The following is a 23,213-nucleotide window of genomic DNA, read 5'->3' on the forward strand; positions in this document are numbered from 1 at the left end:
TTTCTCTCAATGACGAGGTGAAAACCACAATCTTTTCAATAATCTTTTTTTTTTTTTTTAAATAACATTTTTGAAAAAACACCAGATGGGGCAAGTGAATGTCTATAACCTGTAATTGCTATACAATCAGCCCTGCAGGATGACATGACATCATGTATAGGAACAGACCGGAGAACACAGAGCGTGAAAATGACCTCTTGCCAGAGAATAACTGAACAGCCGTCAGCGTGGGTACTTTATTCTTTGTCATATTCTCTTTGGCTCCAAGCCAGCCACGCTCAGTCATCCAGCCAATTCTGTAGAAATGAGTCAAATATCTCACTCCCTGGGCACAGCAGAGGACTGTATGACCAAAGTCATGTGAGGTGGTCTGGAAATAAGTAAATCCTACATTTCCTTTGCCTTGCAGTGATTTAAAAATCAGCCATGGAAAAAGAGGCACTATGGTGCAGAAAGAAGGCTCTCAGTCTAATAACTCTTTCTCATTAATGATTGCTGAGGTACATACTGAGATTGCAGTCAGCTAGGGTCTTACAGTTTTAGTTCAAGGAGTATATTAACACTTGAAAGCACCTGAAGTCACTTCCAAATTAAGAGATCCTTGTTCTTAAAAAAGAAATATATTCATACTCATTACTACTGTAACACTACAGCAGAGCAACGTCAAGTGCTTCCATTACCAGGAAACACTAATGCTTTGAAGTGGAATTGCAAAGTCTATACAGTGTCTTATCAGGCAAGAGCTTTGTGTCCAATGCCCTGACTCAAGTCAGTAGTAGCATGACATAATTAAAGTTCTGCAGTCTAGAGCGACAGGTTTACAATGGATTTTTAAACAAAGTTGACAAAATTTATTTATCCGATGTCATGAAAACCTGTTTGTAATTTCCATCAGATTGTCATAGATTTTACAATTTCTACACTTGGGAAAGTGCCAGATCAGGGCTTCATTAGGAAGCCTCACATGCAGAAATGATGTCAGACTAAATGACCATGCCATCAGCTCATTGAAATCTTCCCAGCTAAAGTAAAGAATATGTTAACAGTACACCATACATCTTATGTTTTACATTTTGTGACTGAGCTACTTGATCCTGTTTGAGGGACAGTCCTACAAATGTCACAATCAAAAAAAAAAAAAAAGGTAAAAAAAAACATCCAGCGTTCTTTCTCCATCTTGTAGTGATAACTCCCAAAGGCTTGACAGTATCAACATGATGGTATATTCAATTAATTTACATATACATGTAAATTCATTTTCTTTATGCAAATCGTTTTCATGTACATACAAAACCACTACGTAAAAAAAACAACTACATGCCGTTTCACAAACTAAACCAGGCGAAAAATAAAAGTATCCATTTAGAAAAAAAACTAAACGAAAAACTATGTACATTTCCAAATGTCTCTTTAAGTCAATAAGCGTCTCCCCGCCCATTTACAAACCCCAGATATGCGTGCACACAGACACACGCTTGTGCACAAGTTGCTCACACTGGAACATTCAGACAAACAAATGTCTCTTTGGCTGGTGTGAAGCTGTGGCACCTTGCAGAGTGTGCGTACATGTAATTACACATTTGCAACAAAAAAACAACACGCTTACACACAAAAAAATAACCATCTAACGGCATAGAAAATATGTTCCGATGATGGATGTAGTGATATATTTCCTATGCATTTGCGAATATATATATATATTTATATACCAAAACATACTGTATAAGGGTCAGCCACACATATGCCCTTTGCTTGTGTGTGTGTGTGTATGTACTTTAATGTCACATTCAGAAGTGTAATGTGAAATTTTGAAGGAAGGCATCAATAAATAGAGACGTTGATCTGTCTGTGTGTGTCCCCGGGTCTGCTATGTTAAACAGCTCCATCCGTCCATCAGTCGCTCTTTGAGTTCTGTGTTGCGTCCAGGTTGACCACCTGGAGCTCCGTCAGGTTACTGCTGCTGCCGCTCGATTGCTGTCCAATCACCATCTGGAACATGACACAGCGAAGTCAGGAGACAGTACAGACAGCCGATCACAAGCCATTATATCACACAACACGGATGGAAATCCTGCTACGCTGCATGCTGGTGTAATGCTGTAATAGATGTTTTCTTTAATATTTATGTTACTTACTCTATAAAATCATGTTCTGTAGAGTGCAATTTAGACTATTAGGATAGATGTATTTCTTTAAAAGACCACTCCAAATATAAAATATAATCTAAAGTTCTATCTTTCCAGTTGTATATAATAAAAATACTAAAGTAAATTAATGCCCATGCCCTGCTACAGTGGTGTTTTGTTAAGTCTATTGCATGTGTATTTTGCTGCAAATCACAGTTAAAACAAGCTGCTAGCTGATGATTCACATTCATTAAAAGAGGCAACAGGTGACAACTCTGTGGCCTCTGTGTGCCAGTGCTCTGTTAGGATGCATTAGTGTGGTCACGTGGCATGCTGGTTGCATAGGGAATATGAGAGTTTCACTTGTAAAATGAAGATCTTGCCGTACTGGGTGTAGCTGCACCGCAGAGACGGGGATCTGGACCGTGCCGGGTGGTGCTGTGAGGAACACCTGAGAGACAGCACCTGAGGGGGGGGGGGCATCGTTTTTGCTCTGTAATTATTTATATATTACAAATTAATTTGTCGCCCAGTGAACGGTGTGTGCTCAGTGTCTCACCTGTGTCTTGGCCCTGCGCGTGGGACACCTGCATGGCAGAGGCACCCTGCGAGAAGGCGTTTAGCACAGCCAGCCCCCCGTCAGCCAGCCCCGGCGTGGACGCGTACATCACTGTGTGGGGGCTGGGGTACATCATGTGACCCGCCACAGACGTTGGCACTGACGAGGTGACGATGGTTGCTGGGAGACTTACCGTCGCTGGAAGGAGAGCAGGGGAAGGAAGAGGAAGAGAAAGCACATGTCACACGGAGGACAAGAGGTGTGTACATGAGTTGGACAGCAGATGGCGCTTAATATCTAATAAAATTCAACTGCTAACTCCTAGTTGTGCAGTGAGTAGTGCCACAGTAACAGTCCTTCAGGACACAATTCACTCCAAACAGGAGCAGAATGAAAAACAAAACAGTGCAAGCAGGAAAAATATTAAATAAAAATCATTTTAATGGATTTTCTTGTAAAAATCTGCAACAAACAAGACTTGTTGCTGCTGTATATCATTAAATTACATGATTTTTGGTAACTGCAAGACATTTTCTCATAATCTCTTTCCACCATCTGGAGCACCACGTTGCATTGTTTTAAAATCGAGCTGGTTCTCTAAAAAAAACCTCTTCCAGGGAGGTGTTTAGGAAACTTTAAGACGACCTGAAGGAGACATTACATTAACTAATTTAGCTGACGCTTTTATCCAAAGCGACTTCCATTTGCTATACATGTCGGAGGTCGCACGCCACTGGAGCAACTAGGAGTTAAGTGTCTTGCTCAGGGACACATTGGTGGATGTGTCACAGTGGGGAATTGAACCCAGTTCTACCACACCAAAGGCATGAGTCTTATCCACTGCATTATTACCACCCTTTCTTCACAGAGGGGATTTTGCCTACCGGTTGTGGATGCGTGGGACATCTCCGGGCTGCTGTCACTGTTGGAAGTGGACTGGGTGTTGTGGACCTGGATTGCCTGGAGCTGCTGGGGAACCCCTGCTCCTGAAGACACACAGAGGGAATACAGCCACTACAGTAAGTCATCAAACATCCCACACGGGGAGGATGGGGAGTTCAGCAGTGGGGGTGGCATATGGTAGCACTGGCAGTAGAGGCATTGGCAGTACTATTAGCTGAGATAGATCAGAAGAAGTAGTCGTTAATATTAGTAATCCTAGCATTGGGTGCATGATTATAGCCATGGCAGAAGAGGTAGCATTAGCAATACAAGCAGCAGCAGCTCTGTGATGATATGAATATGATTAGTATAAGCAGGAACAGTCGTGGCAGCATGCAGAGCAGGTCACCTGTGAGGGAGACAGCAGCAGGGAAGCGGAAGACAGCCTGCTGTCCCTGCTGTGGCTGCGGGGCGGCGGCCAGGGCCTGACCATGCTGCCCCTGGAGGGCCAGGGAGTGCTGCTGCAGCTGGCTCAGAGGAATGGTGGGGGTGCCGGGGGGGAGAGGAGTGCCTGCTGGAGGGGCACACACACAGGGGGGGAATAAGACTAAATGCGAAAGGAAAGTACAGGGGGAAAAAAAGTGCTAATAACTTCATTTCAGCCAGAGTACATTTCTACAAATGTCTACAATCTTTTTTTCCCCCTATTCAGTCAAAAGTCATCCATCTAGCAAGTTCTAGATAATTGGCTAGATAACACGACTACTGCACAACAAAGCAGGCAGCAATGTGAGTCTTTTTACTGTTCTAGTAATAGATATTAAAGGTGCCGTATGGACATTTGTCCATGTGTTCGTCATTTGCTTTGTTGAAAGGTTAGCGACACTAAATGGCCAGCGGGATAGCTGAAACCGATTGCAGGATGTGAATTGCCCTGCCCGTGTGCGCACCCTTGCGCATGTGCCCAATACAAACAAAACAGTCAAAAAGCCAAAAAAGCTTTGCTTCATAGAGTTATGTGGTCAAAACCTCCACTGGGTGCTTTTACATTGGTGTAACACTGTAAATCAAAGTTTAATAAAAGGTAAGTGAAAATAATGCAAATGTTCAATAACACTTAATTTTATTACATACAGGGTTGCTAAGTCAAGTGACACGTACTGCATGACTGTATTAAGTGGTGATTAAGTGGTTGGCAAGCACTTTAAGGCACTCAAACAAGTGTGTTCAAGTAATTTCTAAGAGATGTAAAAATTTATCAGCAAATCTGTTATGCGACATGTAATATTCAAATACTTCTAACAATATGTGACTTTTGTTTCTTTTCCAATGTTGTATTTCTTTTTGTTTTTGCTTAAAAATGACAGATCTTTTATTTTAGGACATGACTCTGGAGATTCACCCTCACATTTGGTCATATGCTCCAAAGACAGTTGCTGCAGTCGGGTGGGCAGACCCTGTCAAGCTGTCAACTGAGGAGCTTTTAGTGTGGGAGGGTGTGTTGTTCCACCTGGTACTGCTGCTATGTGCCAGACAAGTGGTGAAGAGGAGAGAGGGCGTGAGCAAGCAGAAGAGAGGGAGAGCGCAATGGAGGGAGGGAGAGGGTGGAAAGAGAGGGAGGCTGAGAGAAGGAAGAGGAAGGAAGAGAAGGACAGAGAAAGAAAGGGGGGAGGAGGGGGTGTCCCTTCAGCTGTCAGTCAAAATAACATACAGGAGCCATTAGTGTGCCCGTTCGTTCAACTGTGGCAGGGCGCAGACAACTAACACACTGTAACAACTAGCTACTGACATTACTGCCAGTTCCTGGAAAATACAATGCTGAGTCTGCTTCACCGTTACAACACAGACCGTATACGATTGCATCATCAGCATTTAAGTGTCAACCAGCCATTTCAAATTGTTCGTCCTTCTTATACAGATGAGATCATATGAAATTAAATTATCATGAAACTTAAATATTCTTCATGTCTTTGGGGGAATTGTGACCTCTTGACCGCCCGCAGACGTAGACCCAGTATTTCCCAGCAAACCCAACATAAAAAAGGGAGTGTAATGAATAATTACTGGGGCAAGCCAATTTAGAAACTTCAGGGATCCCCAAATCAGAGCCTGCTGCCCTTAAATCTTCATCGAAGTTGGTGCGGTACAGATCCCATGTGTTTCCGTGTCTGTGAAGTCTCCCTTAATGAAGGGTCAAGTCTAGTTCAGACCACTCTGTCACAAAGCTCCGGCTCCACAACGTACGCCTCGATTATAATTTCTGCACAAGCCACCGATCCTTCATTGAATATTCATGACTAATTATGGGCCGTGTTCGTCAGCCCTCATTGCCAGGTCTATTGTGTCCCTCTCACCTAATTATTCCTATCCCCATCCCCAAGTGACAATCAAAGGCAGGCCCAGCCGCCAATAGACGTGGCTTCCCTGGATACTGGGGGCTTTGTAAAACCTGAGTGCGGTGAGTGTTGGTGACTGGCCATGAGGGGCTGTTGTGTGATGTAAACAGCTCGAAGAGAGAGAGAGGCACGACCACCCCAAGATGACGGCTGCGGTCATGGCCCAGTGCCATTCAAATTCTAATCACCTAATAAGCTAGACAACACGGTGACATTAACAAAACATGAACGCCTGCAGATGAAGTGTCAATTTGATTCTAAAAGGATGAGGTTAAGACAAACGCTCCATAAAGAAAATTATAAAGAATTGTAACAGAGCTCAGGATGTTGGTTTTGTACACATACCGGGCATAAAAGTGAAACCGCCGGGCAGCTGCATGACCCCCGTGGAGGCACCGGTCTTCAGGACGGTTCCGTTGGCACTGATGTTGCTGCTGGCGGAGACGGGCGCCAGGTAGTTGGTGATGGGAAACGAAGGTCCGCTGCTCACCTGCATGGTGGTGGAGGTGGTGGGTACTGTGGACTGGGTGCTGCTGGTAGTGCCTGGTAGACTGGCTACCGTGAACGTCGGCTTCAGTGTGTCCTGTGGGAGAAAGCAAACACTGAGTAGGAAGACAAGGGACGAACATTTGATTAAATAAATTAGTACTGGATTATGTCAAGGAAGAAGACGACTTGCAATACCCACACTTTTTAGTATGTCAGAAAAAGATTTAGTATGGCCCAATACATAGTTTACCAAATGCAGTGTGCCACAAATACCAGGACTATTGCATCTGGTCACATTTTGCAGTATGCAAGCAAACATGCTTTCCTGGCTATTCTGACCCACAATCCTCTGCACAGCATGAGTAGTATGTCCCAAATATATGCATACTGCATGCAACAGTACGTACTTCAAAGCAAAAAGAAAAACTATGCAGCATGAGTTGAGGAGTTTCCCAGCAATTTAGGTACTTCCCTAAACTCCGAGGACTCGCAAAGAGAATGACGACAAGTTAAGCGGCAGAAGCTGAGATGTCTTGACGAGTGCAATTGAACTTAATGTGTAAAATCAGTGGAGTGCCCCTTTGAGATTCTATTTTACCTGGAAGATGATAGTATTTCAAACTGATGCACTAGTACTTGCTCCATTCTGCTCTAAGCAATTTATTGCAGTGTCTGCAAAAGCAACATCAGAAGAGTTTTATATGCGGACACCAAAAACAACACCATTAATAGGGCTTTTCCTCCTTGAGCAACTGAAAGCAGGGTATAATACTTATACACTGCACTATTTTCAGGGATCAATGGATGGATGACAAAAACCAGAGTGGGTTTTAATAGACTGAGGGTGAGTGCAAATGAGGGTGAGGGCAAAAGACATAAACAAGGTAGATGAACAGGCTGGGATCCCTCTAATTGCAACCATATGTAAAATACTAAGCAGTGTTTCTCTGAGCAATTCCATTCTTAAGTCTTAAAAGAGCAATACATTGCATTAAGCTGGAGAAAGAATTTTCCAGTTGCCAACACTGAATGTAGGAAATAGTGGTGATAGAAATCCTGTTCAAATGCTACTCCAGAATACATAATGCCTGAGAGAGAAAAATATATACAAATCATACCAGCTGTGTAGGAAAATAACTATGTATCCTCTCTGAATACTGCGACACACACACCTGAATACTCACAGCATCATCCAATCAATCCAACTCCACTAAAAGGAGTAACATACTTCTTAACTTCCTTCCACTCATATTTTGTTGAGTTTCCATGACAACTAACTGACCATAACCAACATGGCATCTCAGTAAAAAGCGTAGAAATCAGGCAGATGACACGCTCACATAAACTTAAGATCAAAAGGAGGTGAGACGTAGCATCGTACCGTACGCTAATGTGAACATCCATTGAACAACAGAGCAGGATGTGTTGGTGAGTGGGCTGCATGATAAGAGCAAGGTAGGCGTTAGGCCAGGACTATAAAGCACATCTAAACCTACCATGCCTGTTTCTACGCACTCACACACACACTTATCGCTTGATACTACTACTGATCTGTAATAGCAGTATGGGAATAGGCCTACACATTAGAAGGCAAGAAAGAGCTTGCATTTCCTGTGGGTTCAATGCTCTTTGAGGGTTTGATTAAACATGGATACAGAGACATTGCGGGAACACATCAGTAGAGGTACAATGTTCTATATTGATTATGTTAACGAGGAGTACGATCACAAGTGGGAAAACTATGGGAAATGTGACAAGGCAAGAGGAAGGGCCCTTCATGAAAGAACGGGAGCAAGTCAATACAAATTCTGTGTCCCAGTTCAATGGCTTGAGCATCTGATTCTCCATATAGTACAGAGTAACACACTGTCCCATTTCAAAGGATCCTCCAAATCTGGCGAGGAAACGCAGCCTTATGTTGCCCGAAATATTGAGGACACAACTGGTGTGTCCTTTGCAGTACTCAGTATCCCAAAATGTGAACTCTGCTTCGAGTCCAGCCAGGGACTTATGTTGTATGTCATCATAGATGTCATTAGGGATGGGGATCGATACCCGGTTCTAAAAGGGTATCGATACTGCTATTGAGACTAGCGGGTCCTATAATGTAACGTTATGTCTTGAGCGTCAAAATCTGGTTTAACTTGAAAGGTATTAAACAGGCCCGGGACTGTTTGTCATCAGGCTGCAGCCTCTGTTGCTCTCTGTCAGCTTCTACATAGACACACACAGCGGCCAGCAGAGAGAGACGCCGCTCTGTCACGGTGAAGTTAAGTTAGGTCCAAACCACTGAGTTGCTGTGTTGTGTGGGTGCTGCTAGTAAACAGTAAAGCTGTGATGAGTGATCAGTATTTTTAAAGCAAATTTTCAAAATATCTGTTTCAATATTTTAAAAAGCTCCGACAAATTTTTAAGACCAATGCTGAGTGTACTTATCCAAGGGTCTTCACTTCCATAGTCCTCTAATGGTTTCACAGTTGATAAAAAGAGAAGGAGCAAACACGTAGTATAAATATGTGTATAATAAATAGTTTGTTAAACTCTGTGTTACTTGAATATTTTTCAATGTGCTCCTAAGTTTCTTTGTGTGCTAAATTTTTTCATTTAGGAAACATGTGCTCCTTGGGATAAAGGTTAGCGTAGAACTATGGTCTGTAGTCTTAAAATTTGGCACATTGTAAACTCAGCTGCTGGCTATAACAAACCAGCCGCTCGACCAGGTAACGTTACCTGCAGGCAGTGAACACTGCAGAGAGGAAGAAGAGGAGGGACTGATACAGACCAATGTCTTAGTTTTTATTCCATCTAAACGTCACACACTATTGTGATGTCAGATATTGAGTTTATATGTAGTGACTTTGCTGTTGTAAACATTAATGTTGCTGCTCTAGAAACAACATTTAGCTGTATTTAAAATATTAAAGTCTAATCCTATAATCAATTTAAAAACAGCCGGGCAGTTAATATGCAAACTTATTTTATTGCAAGTCATGTCATCTCAATATATAACAATGTTATTGCACACTGAATATTTTCCTCATTCCCTGCAAGCCTAACTCATGCCCGTTGGGTCTGGTCTTACCAAATAACCGTCACCAAATAATAGTATCAATAGTGGTATAGATAAAGAATTGGATCGTTAAGCAGTCTCAATATCAATAAAATTAACGTAACGTACCCCATCCCTAGTTGTCATAGTTCAATAGTCATGGAGAATACAACATTGCGAGAACAGTTGTATAATGTCCTCCAAGAAAATGAATAACCCTGATGATGTCATTACATCCTGGTGATGTCATCAGAATTACATGGGCTTGAGCATCGAGACTTTCACAGAAAGTCTGTGTTACAAACTGAAGGGTGTGGAATTTGAAAGATGTGGGCAGGGAGAGTCTAATAAAAAGATGCTGTCTGTTTTATAGGGGCAACTACTACTGCTCTGCTGGTTTAATTTTGACAAATCCTTTTTTTTTTTTTTTTTTTTTTAAATTCCTCTCCTAAAAGTCTACCAACTTCATTAAATGTGCAGTACTTAATCAGTAGAGCATGCCTTTAATCACTGGGCGATACAGATAAATTAAAGTTGTCTGTATTTATTATCAACCTGGTACCCGATCTGTTAGTTGTCCATCATGTATCATCAGCGAAATGTTACGCACTATAAACTCTGGTACCATGGAATTTGGGTGGTATATGCACCAGGGGAGGCCAACTTACTTTTGACAAACATGAAAATGGTAGACGTCATTAGTTTTTGGTTCCGAAGGTGCAGCAGTATAACAGATGAGGAGAGTGAATAAAACAGGTTCAGTACTGAAAACTCTGCACCACGTGTCACACCACACAGGCTTACAATGAGCAAGCGATTGGAGTGCTGCAGCCTATAAGCTTGAAATTCTGAAAAGGCACATTCATATTAACAACAGAAAGGTAGTGTAGAAGCAGGCCAGGCCAACTTCTCCTCGCAAAGCACTATTGGTTTTTATACGTGACTAATTACATGGGTCAGAGGTGGAGAATCCAGCAGGGACTCCACTGATAAGGCCGTCCAGTCACACACTACCATGCAAACATGTAGCTGAAGCTACTGTAATGACGGGCTCCCAGTCTTCAGCCACATTACAATTTACTCACATCGTAATATTAAAGATAGCCTGCTAGTATTGCTCACTGCAATGACTAAACAACAAAAAAAATTTGATGAGTTAAAAGGTGTCAGTTAACTCAGTCTCCTGGGCCTCGTGACGTAAAAATAGTTAAGCAAGTGGTGTCTTATACAAGCTGCTCTGAATCCACACGAGTATACAAAACCAAAACTTCGCAGTGCTAAGAAGGCAGTTAGTTGGTCTGCAGCTCAGTTCCAGGCCCTGCTGAAGGGCTCTGACAGTCCAAGGTCCTTTACCTCTTTAATTAAACAGCAGCTGGAAAGTCAGAAGGGGGAGGGCCACATAGAATAAGCACAGAGTAAGTGTTATTCGTTATTCTTGTATATTTTGTCAGTCTATCCCATATTCATATATTTATGTCAACTGTATATTTGTCTTTGTTTGTCTACGTGTAGCACCTAATTTCAAAAACAAATTCCTCGTACGTGTAAAAACTACTTGGCAATAAAAGCTTTTAAAAGAGGCGTCAAAGTTGTTAAGCCCTTTCAACCAAAAAGGAAAACTTAATAAATTCACACAACAATTCCTGAACATCTACCCGTCATTCACCACAGAGTGATTACTGACAGTCAGTCCACGACATTGCTGTTACCACCTCCTCATTCTCCCAGGAGACACAAGTCAATAAGAACAGTTCTGCATCACACTGGAGATAAAGTACGTCAAGAAAGCTATCAGTCTTTTTTACATTTCCCTCCCGTTTTCCCCCTCTTACTGGGTCTGAAGTGGGGCTGACTGATGCCGTCGGCCTTGTCCACTTAAGTTATATATCTTTAGTTTGTCTTCTTTCTTAAATTACTCATTTCATTTTTTCCCCCCTTCATTGTCTTTCTTTCATTTCTTCTGTAATGTATAAATGTGTCAGGATAAATTAAACAAGTGATGAATCGGACAACTTGTAATTTAAAAACCTGCGATAAAGAAGAGGAGGGGGAAAAAAAGACAGCTAACAGTGGGGTGGTAGCAAGTAGCGCTTTTTAGCCGCAGTAGTAGCAGAGAGTGTGTGTGGCGGGGAAGCAGAGGTTCAGGACAGGGGACAGAATAGAGGCGAGAGTGCAAACAGCTGAGCGTACAGACAGCTGGCGGGAAACCTGAGCACCTCTGAGGGGGAATTAACCCTTTCCCAGCCAGCTGAGGCAGCAGGAGGCCATGTGTAAAGACAGCCGCCATCTGACTCTTGGGAGTTCTCACCATTGGGGCCATACAACAACAACAACAACAACAACAGAATATCTGTTACCGACTGTGATATTTCATCTTGTGCTATTGTTAAAAGAGATCATGGCTCAATAAAGGGACAAAGTCAGTTTGTTCCTGTTTTTCCATATTATACCGTTACGTCGCTGCTCTTGCTTTGCCCCCACGTCTCTAGTCAGGACAGATTTTGGCTTCAGAAAGTGTAAGCCAATTGACTTGACTCTTAGATTACCACATAGGTTATCAGACTGCCACTATCTCTGTGACCTACATAGCGAGCTTCCCCTTGCCTGCTGCTTTGTCTGACCATGTCCATGTGTCTCCTGTTCAACTGGCCAGTTGATAAACAGCGCTGGCTTGTAGTTCAGAGTCAAGGCAGTGCATAGTAAACATAGGCCACAGTGGTGTAATGCATTCCTTCAGACCAGGAGTGAGAGCAGGGAATCATCCCTGTCATGTAGCCAAAGCCACGCCACCGTCATTTCCTCCTCAAGTTCTGTCTACCTCCCGCTCCTTCTAATACACTCTTACACACAGAGACATCTCCATCACTAGTAAAAAACGGGCCCCTCAATTGTAGTATTCAAACATAGGAAGTCTGATTAGTATGTAACAGCTGAGACAATTACTCGCTTAATCATTTGCAGCCATTTTGAAAATGAATGATGAAGTCTTTTTTAAAGCAAATGTGCCAAACTTAATACCCTAATTAAAACTTTTTAAATTGGGAGGATTTGCTGCTTTCCTTAGTTTTACTAGACTAAACTGGACTTTGTCAGTTACAAATACTGGGAACTTGTGATGGGGAACTGACTTATCTGGAAAATAGCAGGCAAATTAAGTCAATACAACCGTTAGTTGCAGCCCTATAGTACATATTACTCTATACTTCATTCTATTTGATTCTAGTTGAGTTGGATATTCTGAGTTATGACTATAACGATTTGTATTTGTATGGGCTGTGGCAGGATTTGTTTGTATGGGCTGTGGCAGGATTTGTAAGCCTGAGAGGAAATGGTGATGAGATTTTCTTTCACTTATACAAAAGTTGGTTTAAATTTTATCCCTTTTTTACTACTTGTTTTCAAAAATCAACTTCACTACTTCTCTCCTTGCTTTGGAAAAAAAAAACAATAAAAAAAAACACACCACTTATTATAATGATGTACCAGAACGTAACAAATGAAATCACAATTTATAGTTGTGCGCATGGAGGGCTGAGTCGTCTAGAATAAGGACTCACACCACACAGCCACTGAGAGCACCCTCTACAACATGCTAAGTAATCAGTTTTACAAGAGAGAGAAAATATTTTACTCCAGCAATAGACAGATCTCAAGTACTACACATTCTACCCATCCTATAACCACAGTGAACATATGAGCAATCCTAAGACAAAAAGGATAAGGAGCTCTTTAAAAGTCCTTTCAAAAGGTTGGTTTCCAAAATGTTCTGTGTTCTCAAGGGTTCTATATATGGTAAAAGAATAAAAGCCTCCATTGCCCTCCTAACATTCACAGACATCATACGAAAGACCCCATTTAAAAAGGAGAAGGACATGAGAGAGTAATTAAAAAGAGAAGGACACAAATGACTCCCTATTCATCAGAGATTAATCATTCCAAATTGAAGGTGACAACTGGCAGGCTAGTCCAGTGTTGGTTGGAGAGCCCATTGTGCAGTTTACTGGTGCCTGGTCCTCGTCTAATCTCCCATTTGCTGGCTCCGATCTCCCAGTCTGTCACCCTGCCAGCAACATGGAATTTGCAGCTCCATTTGGGACTGCTAAAAAAGGCAAGGCAGCCCAAGTGGAGGAGGTGCAGCCAATGGCGGCTGACCTGTCCAGTTGCTTGCTGTAAAACAAGGGGGTGGGGGGGTGACATAACGTTGCTTTCCTCCCTTCTAAGACAGCCAACACACTGCTCTCCCTCTGACACCACCACCACCTCTCTCTCTCTCTCTCTCTCTCTCTCTTCACGCAGTCTGTTTAAGAGCAGCCTTGTGATAAGAGCACATATCTGAGTAAATTAACTTTCCATTATCTCTGTGATTCTCTCATGTCACCTACTTCAAGCCACTGCTCTGCCACAGCGGCAACGTTTAGACTGAAGGACGGAAGAAAATTGGAAAAAGAGAAATGACTGTCTTAAGTACCGTTCCCCATTTAAAACTGTGAATTAATGATCAACTCACTGTCCTTTCTCTAGGGCGACAAATTCAATTGCATACACGTTTATATGTGTGGAATATGTTAAATCTGCAGGGAAATCAAACATGTCAGCTGTCGGGCGGGACGGTGGCGTCAGTCTGAACGTTTTCAGAGGCAAAGACAATATGATCTGTGCTAATGAGCAAAGCAAAAGAAACTTCAACAGGATTACAACAGCAATAGCACTGACAGGAGGGGGGGGGAAGAGAGAGAGAGAGAGAGAGAGAGAGAGACTGACTATGATACTGAGAAATCTATCCTAAACTAGATCCTCTATGCAAACATGAGTTGTGGGATTTGCCATCCCCTTCCAAAAATAACCCGAAAGCACAAAAACATCTGCACTGTAGGCATGTCTGATATTAACACGCAGCCACAGAAGCCATAAACAATCCAAAGATCTATGGGGGGATGCCACAATAACAACAAATGTACCCTCTCTTTGTGAAGTAGTGATTGTTGTAAACCCCTTTTCCCTTGACCTACCTCATTCACCACAACGTCCGACACTGCGTTTCCCAGAATGCCTTTCTACAGCTCTTAGAGGTCTTCAACATTTTGCCTTCAGCTGTTGGTTTTATGTGCTTAATGTGTGCTCCGAGAGCATCAGCAATAGAAAAGCCAGGGTTTACCAGACAAAGTGAGTCGAGCACCTTAAACATGATATCATGTTAACACTGCATTCTGCTCAACTAAATACACTATCTCAGTGGAGTAATACACATATTCTTCATTCGGATATATCAGACCACTCAGCAGATGATGAGATGATAATAATGTGACTCGCAGCTTTTTGAACTCAAACACGCACAAAGCCAACTACAAAAAAATAAAAATTGTGGGGTGACACAAAGCATGACTCTGAAATTGCACAACCTGTTGCTCACTAGTTCAGGAGAAATTCAATATGATTTACTCGAGCACTGGGCATGTTTTTCCATGCTGAAATTCAGAGGGAAACCTTCTATGTGAAATTCATCCATGATGTTATCTGGTAAACATTTTGGGATGGTTTTGTTAGGCTTTTATTTTGGTAGACTAGCACCAAAACATTAAATATTGATTAAAAGATGCACAGATCCAATCCACCAGAACAGTATCGGTGCTGAAAGCCGACACTGCCATTTTTAATCGGATCGGATATAAATACAATTTCTTACTACAACGTCATTTAAAAAAATAATAAAATAAAAAAAAGGGGGGGGTTTCAGCTCAGGGATACTGACTCCCATTTAATTATCACAGTAATTCCTAGAACATAATGCATTATTTATCACTTTATGCTAGCTACTGGATCAGTACTCTGTATTGAAAAATACCCTGAGTTTAGGTATCATAATCATTATCGGGAGATTAAATGTTGAATCAGTAGATCTCCAATAAAACTTTTTAAAGCACTGAAAAATTCATCAAACTTCACTATAGCAGTGTGGATGCAGAGTTACATCACCAATTGTATTTTGTGATCTTTCCATTTATCAGGAGTTTTAATACAGGAAACAAACTTCTACACGAGAATTTCTACTGTCACATGACTTCATGAGTAATGCTTACGGCCCTAAATCCCGTCTGCTTCACTTATCTCCCAAGCCTCTCACTTCTGCTGCTCCAAAATGTCCTCCACTTCCCCCACCAGCCATTGCAAACTCTGAACTGTTTAGACTAGCTCCGACTGTATGTATGACATGGTACGCCCTTGATGGATAGTGTCCAGACGCTGCAGAGGTGCATGCATTGGACCAACTGCACACAAGTGATCCCTTCGAAATCCGCATCCACCTGCCACGTCCTAACCATAACAGTGCTGATCCTGACATAGATCACGCGGCGACGACTCTTAGTGTGTTCGTCTGTGAGCGGTGTTCACAGGGCCACTGCTGGTCTCCCACACTCACAATCACAGCGGGGACAGAGGCCACAGTGTCACTGCCAGCCACCTAAATAGACGTTACGTTAAACTGGACATATAGTATCACTCAAATGTTTCAGTTCCACCTGCTCATATCTACATCCATACCTCCCTCCATATCACTAAATGAGTGGGGGGGGGGGTTATGGGGGGGATCACAGGACTCCAAAGACAGCTGCAGCTTATAAGGAATGTGAGGGGCCTCAGCCAAGAGAGCAGGCAGGGAAACCATACCATATATGGCAACAGAGGCAGAATCTAATTTTTATCAATGAGGAGAGCGGGCATGAGAGTGGCTTAACATGCAAAGGTTGATCTCCCATCCTTGACGGTGTATGGTACGTGTTAGTTAGTGCCTTGTTAAAACAGCACGCAGGCAAATAGGCCTGGAAGTGTCCGTCTTCAAAGGGGTGTACTTAAGCCGTGTAAACAGTAGAGGGAATCTCGGCTTCCAGCACGTGATTGCACCAAGGTGTGGACAGCTAAGTGTGTCCCGAGGTTGCAGTAATGTAATGGGAAATACAGGGCTTTTCATTTGGGATGAGAATAGGTCACATAACCTTTTTTATAATTATTATGGAGGATTTCAGGATAGAAATGGATTATTTGAAAATATCCTACATCCTAAAATTAAAACTTATTTCTGTCATGGTGATTTATTAGGTTAACCAGTTTGAAAACTTCACAAAATGTGTGACCCAATATTTTCTGAAATATAAAAGTTCTGTTTAACTTATCTCAGTGTTTCACCCATGAACACAAGAGAGCACCATCCCAAAATCAAAGATAAACACCAAAGTCCTCCATATAGCAGGCTACATGTTTCTCACCGTAACACAACCCAGACCTGCTGTGATTTATCTTTGAGTGTTACAAGGCTTTCCTGGAGGAGAGGTCAGAAAGGTAAAGTGTAGACAGCTCCCTTTAGTAAGTAGTATAATACTCTACATATTATCTGGCTCTCCTTTCAGTCTGGAGCTCTTTGAAGGACTACTGAAACTTTTTGGTTTAATTAAAAAAAGAAAAAATAGACTTGGTGCTCACAACCAAACCACAAGCCCAAAACAGAAGCCTCATGTATAACAGGCAAAAGTTCAAAACTGTGTTTACAATAGGACAAAGATTTTTTTCCACAAAGCGGGTTTGATTTATTTGCTCTCCTCATTTGCTTCCCTAGCCTTTTTTGGAGAGATTTCCCACTATATCCATTAGTGACTCTCTATGGTGCTTTATCAGTTCTTTGTTCCCCTTTTTTAAATTCACACTGCAATTTATGTCTCCATTAGAAGCAGACAGTCAGTAAGTAACAAAGACTTCAACTTGAGTACCATTGTTGCTGAAAGAAGGGGAAATGGGCTGTGGCAAGTTACTGAAATGGGTGCATTCGATTTCGGGGATTCACCGCTGCAGCCACACTATGATCTACCCTGAAGAGATGGAGTGTATTCTTAATTTTTTGTCTTGACCGCCTGGGAGACCGGTCTACAACAGCAGACCTTTCCACTTTTTGATTTTCACCTTTGTGTCGCCCATGCTCTCCGACTCAGACACCTGGTAGGTGAGGTCCGTCTCCTCAAAGCCCGTAGCACTCATGCGCTGGTCCATGGAGGGGTCAGAGCGTGGTGGTGAGTCCGGTGAGTTGAGGCACGTTTGGATCAGGGCCTTGCCTGTTTCACTTGTGATCATGGGTTGGAGTTTGCGGGTGGCAAAGGTGTAGACGTGGCCCGTTTCACTGGCCACAAGCAGCAGAACCTGGGTTCCCGTCAGGGTGGAGAGTTCATAGGCCTAGGAAAGAGAAAGAACAAAATTCAAGTATCTGATAGAAAAGATAAGCGAAGAGTCAGGCTATAATTCAAACATCAGAAAGACATGGTTCACCAGATTGGGACAAAGTGATCTATATTGGAAAAGGAATATAAACATCTGGGGGGAAAATAACCTAGCCGTGAAAACTCTAGGATTAAAAAAATAAAAAATACCACTGTAGTGATCTGATGTATAGCACAAATGAAGCTAAAATAACATGAGATAAGGTTCCCAGAATAGAGAGTGTGATATTGCTGAGACTGATTGCAGCAGGGGACTCTTGCACGGGAAGGGGAGCTGTAGTAACCCAGTCTTGATGGAGGACATGAGGAATTGTTCTAAACACGCAGAGGTAGCTGGTGAAATGTGAGGCCATCATCGCAGTCTACCGCCTTGTAGTTCATTATACGGCATGCAGACATTCAAACTACTCGGTGTAAAAGGAAAAGCACAATGAGATTCAACTCCATCAGTCTCTCACACACACACCCCAAGTCCGCACTCAAGAGTGAACTCCTGACAAAGCCTTTTATCTAAATGACTCATAAGTTATGTGGAGGATGCTTCTGGCGCTGTGAAGGCATAGCACCATCGCCATCACCTTGGTGAACACAGTACAGCCGGAGCTTGCTCATAGATGTGCCATTGTAATCTGGAGTGCAATACTCATGTCAGGCAGAGCAAGGAGGAGAAGAAACACATTCAAATTTAAAGGATTATATTGAGCTGTTATAAAACCATGCATTCATGCTGGTCTACTCCATCACACTCTAACAGTGTGTTCGTTATGGGCCGTATCTGTCCAGTCCTGTGTATCTGGCTGCATGCTAAAGCCGATCATATAATTGCCCTTTGTGTGATATAATATGACAACAGGGCACAAGAAGGCTAATGATGACCAACTACTGCTTAGTGGCTGTTTCACCTGTTTCACCTGAGCACTTCCTAATTATGTAGAGGTTTCTGGTGTGTGTGTGTATTGAAGAACAGTGTTAAAGAGAATCTCTGGCTGGTTGTACAATTCACCTCACTGACCGCTAATGCAGCATTACAGATCCATGTAATAAACTACACAGTTCCAGTCACCCTTTTTCCACTACCTTCTCCCTTGATTGGCTCTGCAGCAGCTACAGAATGGTCTCGAACAACAGAGCCCCGTGTTTGGCCAATATCCAAGGCAGAAAAGGACTAATTTGTCAACTTAAGTGTACTCGGCGGCAGCACAAACTAGACCTACACAACGCCTTAATAAGTTTCCTTGCTCTGAGGATTTTCTCATTAATATTCATGACTGCAGGGTCAATTCTGGCTCCAAAGTGGTTCCTCTGTCACACAAAACATCCTAGTTGAGCCTATGTATCAAATAAAGAAGGAGCATAAGTTATATCCAAGCATGAACTTAGATGGTTGTAATTCAAAACAATAAAAAAATGACTGGCTTTTTTCAGGTTTTATCTTGTTTGCTGGTAGTTAGAACCTTGTTATTACACAGTTGCTAGTTTAAAACCCTGGGACTGCCTCATCAACTCCTGTAGTTGTTACGTTGCAAATTCAAAAATTGTAGCTTTGCAAAGACACCTGCATGCTGAAAATAAGTCAATTACTTGATTGACAGACAAAGAATCAACAATTCTGATAATCTTTTATTGGCTGACGCCAATTATCAAGACAAAATAGCAAATATATTGTCTTGTTCCAGCTTCTCAAATGTGAGGATTTGGTGCTATTCTCGGTTTTATATCACTATAAATTGAATAACTGGATTTAGGATGGTTTGGTCACCTTAGGCTCTGGGAAATTGTGATGGACTGCAACTAATGATAATTTTCCCTCTGGATTAAGCCTGTTTTTTTTCCCCTTTTCTTTCTAAATTTATCATTGAGTAAATAATAGTTAATAGAAATGCTCGTGAGTCCTTATTTAGCTCAAAGTGCAACTGCCCAAAAACCCCAAATACTATATTTAAAATGCTATAAAACCAAAAGCAGCGAGCCTTCTCATGAAAGAGCTGGCGGCAGTGAATATTTATCAACCAAATAATCATTATCAATCTACTAAATTAGTTGACTGACCTGTCAAGCGCAGGTGTAAATCACAACATTGATAATGTCTGGATTTGATCTATTAGAGACAGTTTCAGAGCCCTGGTATTGCGCATGTTGGCTCACTTGCATGTCTTATTGAGGCAATTAAATGGAACTGAGCCACACTTTTTTATTGGTAACACCGGTGCTCTTCCTGCTATGACATGTCAAAATGTCTGCCACCAAAACAACCTATTAAGCACAGTAAAAGAAAGAGCAAATATGAAAACATGCCATTTTACTGGATAAATAATGGAACAACAAAAAACACAAGTATTAACTGAGTGCCGCAAATTGAGGCAACAAGCTGTTTTGTGACAGAAAGCACATAACCTAAAGCTTATAGGTGAGAAGAACAGAACAAAACTCCTATGCGTCACTCACCACATCCTTCACCATGAAACTAGTCTCATACTAGACACCAGTTTGAGACCAGTCTACTATGAATCTTCCCACTCCACCCACCTGTCAATTTCTGCAATGGCTGACATAGTGTGGGCAACATTTTCAAAAATCCCCATCCGCACAGTGTGTCAAATAGTGTTCATGCTGCCAAGAGCCTACATAAAGACACCTCAGTTTCCACGACAACAGTCCAGGATGCATTAAAAAAAAAAAAAAAAAAAAAAAGATAAATAAAGCAGAATTCACAGTAACTAAAGCGTGGCTAACAACACAATGAAAAATGGCCACAACTGCTGGGCTTCTGTTCACTGGCTGACCTCTTCCCAAAATAATCAACTTTAGGAAATGCCACATGTGAAATGCCTGGTCACTAATGCAACTGTATGCGTGAATGGTGGATTTCCAGTGAAATATCGGCTTTGGTACTACACATAGTAGACAGTAACAGCTAACAAAACTGAAACCAAGACGAGTCATCGCTGCATCAAAATGTACTCTGCCATAATGCATGCACAGACAGTCCCCGGCTTCTCTCTTCTGTTTGAGTGCTCTTTGACTGTCCTCTGATCGGTTTCCCTGGGGTTTAGTCAGCTGTTGGCACCTACAGGCCTGGCCCGCTGCTGCTCACCACCACATGGATGCTGCCTGGCAAGCAAAGCCCTGCTTCACAATGACACAGAGAGAGAACAGCCTGTGCACTTAGGGCTACTGATGGGAACTACTTCCAACAGTTCTAGGCCTGCCTTGTCGGTGTATGAAGGTGTGCATGAGTGTGTCAGGAAATCTGAGTGTGTAGGTGTGTGTGTCTGTGTGATAGCTGGGGTGGGCATGGTCATAAATAGAACTGTCATTTGCTCAAGTCTATTTAAAGCACATTTCCTCTCCTGAATGTTCTGGCTTCATCACATCCAGTGACTCAGTTTGTGCCACAATTGTTTGTCTTTTAGAATAAACCGATATTTGATTTACTGCAAGTCAATAAGTCCTTTGGATATAATGTAAGCCCACTATTGACCACATTTCCTGTCTTGATTGTGGTTAATAGAATTACCGATTCAGCATTCCCCACTGGTATTATCTGTACAGGTTATTGACCTCATTGTTATGAATAATTACACAGCACCATACTGAAGTATATCTAGGCCATCAACATCTAAGTGACACTCAAATAAAATGTTACTGTAGTTGGGTGAGATCCAAATCACCTGACTCACCTTCTTCATAATGCCCGTCTTCCTCTTGCTGAAAGTTGTGTATCGTCTCAACTTGTTGTCAATAAATTCCATCTTTATCTTCACGCGTCCACGTGTCTTCTTCCCCGGCTTTGCCCCGGCGACCCCTCCGGGCACCATGCCGTAAGCTCCGGGAGGTACTCCCACCTCTTGCCCAGTCACCGCAGCTTCCATCTCCGCTCTCTCCCGCTTCACCCCTCTCCTGCTGTCCCCGAGTGAACCCACGGGGTCATCATCGTCCCCGGAGTCCGAGTCGTTTTCCGAGCCGCTGCACAGAGGAGCGCTCTCTCTGTCCGGATCGAACCTGGTTCCTTGAGCCAACACAATTCCCGCGTTTAACCCCACCATGTTGCCCTGGATGGCGGTCTGCAGAGGGCTCAACCCAGCACCGTTCCCCGGTCTCACACCTCTCGGACCCCCTGGACCATTAGCCCCCAGCATCCCTGCGGCGTCTCTTTCCCCCTGTCGCCCGGCAGCACCGGCGCTCTCGCTGACACCCGGTAAAGCTTGCCCTGCTCTGACCAAAACGGGACGGATCCCGCTGCCGACAACCCCCGAACCGTGTCCTGTGGTACCTCTGCCAGAAGCTGACCCGTTTCCAGATGGTGCCGATCCAACCCGGCTCGGTAACATTCTATTTACTGGACCGAGTCTCTAGAACACCAGCCAAACGAGCTGGAAGCGCGTTGTTTCGTAAACGACTGATAACACGCCTGGGCCACAAAATGTAAACAAACCAGGCCAGTTGACGATTTGTAGACTCCAGGAAATTACCGACACAAACTTTCGAAAGTGATGCTGCCCCCAAGACCCTTCAACCCCGGATCAGTTTGTTTCACCCTCCTCCTCTATTTCCAAAACTCGGTGCACTTTCTCAAAAAGGAAAACGCGAAGAACGTCCACCATGTCGCTCCGCCATCTTACGTGGCCTAGTCCGCACTGTGAGCCGAAAATAACGCTAGTGACTGCCTGTTAGCATCCATTTGGTCATTTTTCCGCCATCAATAAAGCAACATTTATCTCTTCATTGTTCAGGGACGCATTAAAACATGTTATTTCAGAACAACGTTTACGTCCGCGGAGTGATATTATAATACAGGAACTACCTCCCTCCTTATAAAGAGATACAATGTTTCCTTATTTGGTGCTGTCTCTCCTTATTTGGTGAGTCACAGCGTCGCCTGCCGATTGGCTGAGGATTATCTGAGTAGCGCGGTCATTGGTCGATAAGGCATGCTCATTGGAATAAATACCAAAATGGTTGCGCTACCGACAACGTCACCGTGGACGGGCAGAGGCACCAAAATAACAAAACATCCAACCCACCCCCCCAGATTGTAGACTACTATGTCATACCACAAATCATGCTTTCCCAAAGTTTTTATGCCAGAATATCTCTTGATTTACCAGTGTTGTCCGAAACAGTTGAAACGATTCTGTCAAGAGGAATTGCTTTTTAAATTTAGATGAGATTTTGTACAGTGATGTATTACTGTTGGTGGATATATATACTTACATTAATTCAGGCTGTGATATGGGCCTACTAAAGGACCCAAATTATTCTAACAATCACATATATAGGTTTTTACTTTATTTATGTTCATGCATCTATTTCCCCTAAAAATCTAGCAGAATATACTCAATGATCACACACTAATTACCTTCAAGAGGAAGCGTGCCTCACACTAACTTTCTGAAGAATTGCAACACTACTGTTCATTGTGTCTTTAAGTATTTGTAATAACCATTTTTT

The 23,213-nt window shown here is 42.6% G+C and overlaps 1 protein-coding gene across 4 annotated transcripts; it reads right to left on the reverse strand.

Annotated features, from left to right (window-relative positions):
* Positions 1-14: 14 nt before the first annotated feature.
* On the reverse strand, positions 15-22,532 carry srfb (serum response factor b). Of its 4 annotated transcripts, none has more exons than XM_038738161.1 (8): positions 21,443-22,532; positions 17,452-17,718; positions 6,309-6,546; positions 3,977-4,138; positions 3,570-3,671; positions 2,686-2,883; positions 2,515-2,591; positions 15-1,989 (listed from the first exon to the last, which is right to left on the reverse strand). In XM_038738161.1, the coding sequence occupies exons 1-8, from the start codon at positions 22,091-22,093 to the stop codon at positions 1,894-1,896; spliced, it is 1,791 nt and encodes a 596-aa protein (XP_038594089.1). In that variant the 5' UTR covers positions 22,094-22,532; the 3' UTR covers positions 15-1,893. The 4 variants fall into 4 exon arrangements, with proteins under 4 accessions (XP_038594089.1, XP_038594090.1, XP_038594088.1 ...); XM_038738162.1 differs by having other exon boundaries at positions 2,490-2,591; positions 3,977-4,141; XM_038738160.1 differs by having other exon boundaries at positions 3,977-4,141; positions 21,443-22,531.
* Between the last annotated feature and the right edge of the window lie 681 nt (positions 22,533-23,213).

Source organism: Micropterus salmoides, unplaced genomic scaffold (assembly GCF_014851395.1).
Source record: "Micropterus salmoides isolate LMB-PRFRI ecotype aquatic unplaced genomic scaffold, ASM1485139v1 Ms_hic_scaffold_22, whole genome shotgun sequence".
NCBI lineage: Eukaryota > Metazoa > Chordata > Actinopteri > Centrarchiformes > Centrarchidae > Micropterus > Micropterus salmoides.